Source organism: Thamnophis sirtalis, unplaced genomic scaffold, assembly GCF_051295495.1.
Source record: "Thamnophis sirtalis isolate CommonGarterSnake01/CBP01778 unplaced genomic scaffold, rThaSir2_p1.2 scaffold_6, whole genome shotgun sequence".
In the NCBI taxonomy this organism is placed as follows: Eukaryota; Metazoa; Chordata; class Lepidosauria; order Squamata; family Natricidae; genus Thamnophis; species Thamnophis sirtalis.
In genome coordinates, this window is record NW_028261386.1 from 64,742,816 (window position 1) to 64,750,848 (window position 8,033).

Sequence of the window (8,033 nt, forward strand, 5' to 3'; positions counted from 1 at the left end):
TCCAGCCATCTTAAACAACTTTCGTCCTGTCTCCAACCTTCCCTTTATCGGGAAGGTTGTTGAGAAGGTGGTGGCCTTTCAGCTTCGACGGGCCTTGGAGGAAGCTAGCTATCTTGACCCCTTCCAGTCCGGCTTCAGACCCGGTTACAGCACAGAAACCGCTTTGGTCGCATTGACCGATGATCTCTGGAGGGCCAGAGATGGAGGCTATGCGTCCATCCTGGTTCTCCTTGACCTCTCAGCGGCTTTCGATACCATCGACCATGGTATCCTTCTGCGACGACTGCGGGAGGTGGGAGTGGGAGGCACTGTTTTGCGGTGGTTCTCCTCCTACCTCTCGGACAGGTCGCAGTCGGTGTTAGTGGGGGGGCAGAGATCGTCCCTGAGGCCCCTAACATGTGGAGTACCTCAGGGTTCGGTCCTATCCCCCCTACTATTTAACATATACATGAAACCGCTGGGCGAGATCATTCGGAGGCACGGGATAAAATACCATCAATATGCGGACGATACACAATTGTATCTGTCCGCCCCGTGCCAACTCAATGAAGCGGTGGACGTGATGAACCGGGGTCTGGAGGCCGTTAAGGACTGGATGAGTGCTAACAAACTGGTGCTCAACCCGGATAAGACCGAGTGGCTGTTGTGTTTCCCCCCCAATAATTTGGCTAATATACCAACGCTTAGGCTGGGGGGTCAAATTCTACACCCCTCAGATAGGGTCCGCAACTTAGGAGTCCTCCTGGATCCACAGCTGACTTTTGATCACCAGCTGTCAGCTGTGACCAGGGGGGCATTTGCCCAGGTTCGCCTGGTCCGCCAGTTGCGGCCCTACCTAGATCGGGGGGCCCTCACAACAGTCACTCGAGCCCTTGTGATCTCTAGACTGGAATACTGCAATGGGCTCTACATGGGGTTGCCCCTGAAGTGCATCCGGCGACTACAGCTAGTCCAAAATGCAGCCGCGCGAGTGATAGTGGGCGCACCTCGGTTCGCCCACGTTACACCTGTCCTCCGCGAGCTGCACTGGCTGCCTGTTGGTCTCCGGGTGCGCTTCAGGATACTGATGACCATCTTTAAAGCACTCCATGGTAGTGGATCTGGGTACTTGAGAGACCGCCTTCTGCCGATTACCTCCCTAAATCGACCAATTAGATCTCACAGACTGGGCCTCCTCCGAATCCCATCTGCCAGTCAATACCGACTGGCGACCACGCGGAGGAGAGCCTTTTCTGTTGCTGCTCCGACCCTATGGAACGAGCTCCCCATGGAGATCCGCACCCTCACCACTATCCAGACCTTCCGCGCAGCCCTCAAGATCTGGCTCTCCCAGCAGGCCTGGGGATAGGTTCTAATTACCCGCCCGAGTGTTTGACTGTTGAATGAAAGTTGGGTTTTTATTATTTTTCTATTGTTCACATATTGTTTTGTTTTGACCTTGCACTTCCCCTCCCTTGTCGTTGTAAGCCGCCCTGAGTCCCCTCGGGGAAAAGGGCGGCATATAAATCCCAATAAATACCTAAAATACCTAATGCCAAGTGTCACTACAGGGAGAAGCCCCTCCGAGCTTCTCATGGGTCGCTGGCTAAGATCCCACTTAGACCGGCTACACCCAAACTATTCTGCCGCATCGCCCCCAGACTCCACAAACAAAATTTGGAATTTTAGCGTAGGGAATTCAGTTTACGCCCACAATTACGCTGGGGGAACTCTGTGGATTCCTGCCACAGTGATAGGCAACACCGGGCCTCGCTCTTATCTCATAGAGTTCGAGGATGATCGGAACTGAAGGAGGTATGTTGACCAACTCCGTGGCCGCCTCTCCAACTCCACTTTTAGGCAACCAGAGGTAACTCCTGCACGAATTAGCCAAAGCCCTACCCAAAAGGAGCACAAAGTCACTCCTTCCACAGCCAACTCAAACCTGAAGACACCGGGATACTTGTGTTGCAGGCCCGCAGCGAGCTCCAAGTGAATCGGCTCTAGAAGCTCCAGCCGTGGCCTGTGAAAGGTTCCAGGAACTTCCACCAAGCGAAGCTGCACAGCAAACAGGTCCGTCCGACCTCTCCGAAGAACACCCTCCAACTGAACTGCGCAGGTCTGGCAGACCTACCAAAAGGCCCACCTACCTGCGTGACTACGTTACCAGTAGGATGATTCCATCTAAGAGGGAAGGGCTGTTAGATACTAGCTACAGTTATAATGGTTTCCACCAAGGTCCTCTGTTCCGGCGGGAACAGAAGTTTAATCTCATTGGTCGAAGGGTCTGACAGCCCCCTATAAAAGGGCTGCTGTCAGACTCAACCTTCGCTGGATTGTACATATTTGTTCTGTTACAATAAAGAGCTGTTGTTGCCTTTAGCCTGAGTGTGCCTCTCCATTACCCGATCTAACAATATTACCTGGTTTTTCAGCTTAATATGTTGTGTGAACTAATTATTGTTTCTTCCAGAATTGTTCTTATTAAGAATATTAGACTTGAAAATGAACAAAAAATTTCAATACAAAATACTAGGTTCCACCACAAAATCGCGGAGGACAAAATCGCGCTCGACGAAAGCGCGCATTTGACGTCATCACAGCGCGACGAAAAAATCGCGCTGTGATCAAAAATGTAAAAATAAAGCTAAAACCTTACCCTAACCCCCCCAAACCTAACCCTAAACCTAACCCTAACCCTAACCCTAAACCTAACCGTTAACGTAACGCTAAACCTAACGCTAACCCTTAACCTAACGCTAAACCTAACGCTAACGCTCTCAACCTAACCCTAACCCTTAACCTAACCCTAACCCTAACCCTAACCCTTACCTTTATGTGAATCGGCTTGCTTTCATTTTAATTTTATTTCAATTTTTAATTTTTTTCGTCGCGCTGTGATGACGTCACATGCGCACTTTCGTCGAGTGCGATTTTGTCCTCCGCGCTTTTGACAGGTCACGAAATACTACACATACTCACTGCAGCTAGCATCGCTTTCGCACAAAACTGGAAACAAATTAATATACCCGCAGACGAAACAATAATTAGAAAGGTCCTCGAATGTGCAGAGATGGAAAAAATGACCATGGAATTAAAAGAAAGAGAAGAATCGGATTTCTAGAAAATATGGAATAGAATATATGTGGCTAGAAAACAGAAGTCACAACAGGAAATCGAAGTCTTTGTTTATGGGTTTTTTCCCCTCTAAACTAATATTGAATAAAAATTAACTAAAGTTACTAATTACTATCAAACTCAAAATATTGACTATAATGTAAATAAAATGGTGATATGAAAATTAATATTATTACAAGTGTTAGTACAACTGTTATTACACTATTACAGAAGTTAAAATCAATAGGAAGGCAATGTAGAATAGAGAATTACAAAGGCTAAACATGAATGGTGATACAGAAGGCTGTATAACTATTTTATATTATGTTTGTCTTGTTTTTTTGTGTGTGTTTTTCGCTGTTTTTTAAAGGTAAAAATGGCTAATTATTTCTTTAAAATATTGATATTAATATTGATACTAATATTGATACTAATATTGATACTAATATTCATAATAATAATAGTTTCTTTTATACTTTAAATGGATTATGTTGTGTTTATTCAATAAACCATATTTTTAAAAATCAACTGTATAACTGCAAAAAACACTAGATTAGAGCACTTTTTCCTAATAAAATTACCCACTATTTTAAATATCTCTGAGTATATTTACTATTAGCGGTGTTGTCTGCAAAGAGTGGGGAAATTAATGGAAAATATTGGGGAATGCACTCACTTATCTCAAAAACAAAGAAAAATGTGCTTCTTTGGGGGAAAAAGGCTCCAATGCTGATTTACATGCTGATTTACACAATTAGTTTAAGTACACAATCAACTAATTTGTTTATTACAAAAAGTAGGGTAACTCATATCTATCTCATATCTTTTTCTTAGAGCTGATTTGCTTAGAATTAGATGTTTAAAAAAGAAATAGTAACTGTCATATCACTTTTATAATCTTTATTATACTGTAGTTAGTTAAATTATAAAATGGGATTAATAAAAAATTTAAAAAAGAAATACAAAATATTCTATAAATAAATTATTCTTATTAGCTCTGAGATTTACTACTGTTAAAGGATCACCATGTCATCCTCTTTCTGCCTCAAAAATTAACCGGTACATTAGTTATAACATTTTATTAATTTTCAAATAAAAAATAGTAGATATTCTTTCTACAGTCTATTTTTTTGTACACAGGTATTTTACATATTCTGTAATACTTACGCTTTATCAGTAATTTTACAAAATGTTGAAATTTCCCACTCTATAAATTCAGTTCCTTCATATTCTAAATATATCTAATAAAGAAAAGAGAACATTGAAATACCCAGTAAAACATATAACGGATTTTAAAATATAAAGATTTGATCAATAATACAGATTTATGCATTTCTATTTACACTCCTTTAAATCTAAAAAGACTCTTCCACATGTGAATTCTGCACAGAAAAAGTTGCAACTTCCAATTCTCCAGATTTTGGTTGGTGTTGAAACATATAGCAAAACTTCCAGTTTTAAATGTATTTATTTGGTTGTTTATCAAATCTATATGCTTCTCATCTTGCAGTATGAGGTTTATTAAATCTATATGCTGCTCATCTTACAGCTTACAACATAACAACATATGGAAGTAAAAATGATAAAATATTAAAACAGATTAAAATTACGAGAGATTAAAATTTAAAAATTGTTTTAGAGTGGAGAGGTGTGGCGGCATCTCTGCTACTACACTAGCCACCTGCTAACTGGCATAGTTAAGTTTTAAGGCATTTCCTGAAAACCAGATGGGTGGGGACAGATCTTACCTCCTGTGGTAAGATATTCCAAAGGACAAGAGCCATGGCAGAAAAGACTCTCCCCCTGAACCCCACCTGCTGCAATTCCTTGGCTGGTGGGGTCCCAGTTGGCCTTTTCTGCTGGCACAATTGGGTAGGCCAATCTCATTGGGCCAAGACAGCTCCTCAGATATCCTGGACCTATGCCATACAGGCTTTAAAGATAATGACCAATACCTTGAATTAGACCCAGAAGCAAATCAGGAGCCAGTGCAGCAGTGTCACATATGCCACTCAAGAGACCTCCAGAACTATCCGTGCTTTTGCACTCTGTACCACTGTAGCTTCAAATACTTTTCAAGAGTAGCCCCATGTAGAGCGTACTGCAGTATCCCAACTGAGAGATAACCAGGGCTTGACTCATTGTGTGCAGGGCCCCATGGTTCAAGAACTCACACGCAATACAAAGTTGCCCAAAGGCTCTCCTAGCCACAACTGCCACCTGCTTTTTAAGCAGGGGTCACAAGTCTAGGAGAACCCCCAAGTTGCGCACTGGGTTTGTTTGGGATAGTGCCACCCATCCAGAACTGAAAATGTTAAACCTTCAGATTCCGAGGCTTCATGAATCTGCAGCCCACTCCATATTACCAGGTTTTAGTTGAAGCCTGAGCTGTCCTCCACCTGGGCCCCTACAACATTTAGACACTGTGACCGGGCACTCACAACATCACAAGGGATAGAGATGTAAAGCTGAGTATCATCAGCATAGTAATGATAACTTATCCAATAGTATCAGATTATCTCACCTAGCAACTTCATTTGGATGTTAAAAAGAAGCAGATAGAGTACAAAGACATATGGCACCCCACAAAGGCTGGATCTCTCGCTCTCTATTAACCAACTATGAAAGAAAACCAAACACTGTGCTACTGTCTCAAACCTTGCAGTCAGACCAAAAGGATATCATGGTTGATGGTATTGAAAGCTGCTGAGAGGTCAAGGAGGTGAGAATGGGTGCACTACCTCCATTCTTTTCTTCTTTACCAATGTGGCAAAGATATATGATTTCTGGTATTATCTGAGAGATCATTGCAGAAAAATGATGTGTTGTGTTTATAAACATTTTCTGCATATTTGAAGTTTCACTGAAATCAAAGGAAGGTAGTTGCTTAATTGCATATTAATAAAAAGTAATAGCAATAGCAGTTAGACTTATATACCACTTCATAGGGCTTTCAGCCCTCTCTAAGCGGTTTACAGAGTCAGCATATTGCCCCCAACAACAATCCGGGTCCTCATTTTACCCTCCTCGGAAGGAAGGAAGGCTGAGTCAACCTTGAACCGGTGAGATTTGAACAGCCGAACTGTAGAACTGTAGTCAACTGAAGTAGCCTGCAGTGCTGCATTTAACCACTGCGCCACCTCGGCTCATTCAAAGTGGCTGATTTGTGTAGTTTTCTAAGATCCTATTGATTAATGCACCAACAGTGGGTACATTTCACATATTAAATATTATTATAAAATGGTATACAAGATTAAACACACAATATATTGGAAAATAACTAATTTATTCTACAATCTGACATCATGAAAGCATTTATGATGCTTATGATTTATTCTACAATCTGACATCATGAAAGCATTCACTATCCACAGTATTGTAATGATGTAACATTAAAACAGGTCACAAATTCTATTTATACTCTAGTCTCTAAATTAATTGTGAAATGAAGGTTTAGCCAAAAACTCTATTAAACTGACAACTTGATGGCTATATTTCAGAAAAATATATTTATAAATTATAAAATTATTAATATACTCTAATATATTAGTAAAGTAATCTGCAAATGAAAAAGTTTGGTATTCTGTAATTGATACTATAGCAATCCGCAAACAACCAGTATGTACAAATGTAAAATTGGAGTCTTAATCTAAATTATGTATAATATATTGTATTACTCTGTAAATATAGTTCAATGAAATTTATAAAACTTTAACTAAAGATGGCAAAATAGTTTAGAAAACTTCAAATACTACCTCAATATACAATGCAATAAAGTTTATTTTGAACCCACCACACAAAAATATGTTTCAATGAGGCAATCCAGGTAGAAACCACTTATGATATATATTTTATATGGATTTTAACAATAAGCACTTACAGTAGTACTTGTGGAAAATATAAAATACATTCCGGTGCTTGTTGTATACCTGGAAGTAAAATAAAAAAAGTTTTCTATTAACTGCTAATGCTTTCATTCCTCTGTAATTCTTATAATGGTTAGTTATGAATTATTCTGATTATTCATCATTTGGCTGCCTAATTTTCTTAAGTGAAAAAAGAGACAAATTTATCAGATTAATAATATTGAAGAAAGTGGTATTCCATTCTTTCTAAGCCAGTTCTTTGATCAAATTACTTTTGGATTCTGCTTTTTACACTTTGGAAAACAGTAATTTGTAATAGTGGTCTTTTTCTGCTCCAGATCTATATAAGTGCCACTGCCATGAAAAATCACCTCAAAAAGTAGCTGAGTGGTCCCAATCAGAGAGACACATCTTCAGTTCAATTTTCCTTTTCTCCAGTAGAAAATTTTAATTTTTTAAAAAGTCAAAATATTTGTGAGCTTCCGTAAAATGAATAATTGGGCCTCGTTATAGTAAATCAAGGATAAAAAGCTGCATTCATCACACACCCCTCTAATATTATTTACTTATTTTATTCATTTATTTATTTATTTATTTATTTATTTATTTACTTATTTATTGTGCTATTAAAAATGGGAAGCCATCAGTCCACTTCAAGAAAATGTATCACATGAAGAAATAAAGCAGGGAGCCAAAAAGGTCATACAATGACAATTAAAATAACTGCAGTATCTCATGTCAATCAGGGAGAATAATGCCATTTTAAGGAAAAGGAAGAGGATACAAATATCAATAGAGAATATATATGTAGATCAGGATTGAAATGAGGTGATGCTCTGTGAGCTTGGCTTTTTTCTTGCAGACATTTCATCATCCAAACTAGGTAACATTATTGGTGCTAGTACCGAATAAGGTTTGCTCTCATTTTATATTCTAGTCTGATGGCTACTTTGTCAGTTGGAGGGAATGGTTTTGGTGGTTCTTTGGTTGGGCTGTTTACTGTTAGCTTGCTTAGCAGTTCCTTATTTGGGTATGATTAATTTCTTGATTTCTGGTCTAATCTTAATCTTT

At 39.6% G+C, this 8,033-nt stretch overlaps 1 protein-coding gene across 1 annotated transcript in view; it reads right to left on the reverse strand.

The window, feature by feature from the left end:
- Positions 1–7,020, reverse strand: part of CATSPERE (catsper channel auxiliary subunit epsilon) — a 146,100-nt gene extending 139,080 nt beyond the window's left edge. Inside the window, exons 1-2 of the mRNA XM_087718006.1 lie at positions 6,977–7,020; positions 4,264–4,337 (exon numbers count right to left, since the gene is read on the reverse strand). Of these exons, the coding sequence (XP_087574132.1) occupies positions 4,264–4,337; positions 6,977–7,006 (104 nt within the window). The 5' untranslated portion in view covers positions 7,007–7,020. The remainder of the gene's footprint in view (positions 1–4,263; positions 4,338–6,976) is intronic.
- Between the last annotated feature and the right edge of the window lie 1,013 nt (positions 7,021–8,033).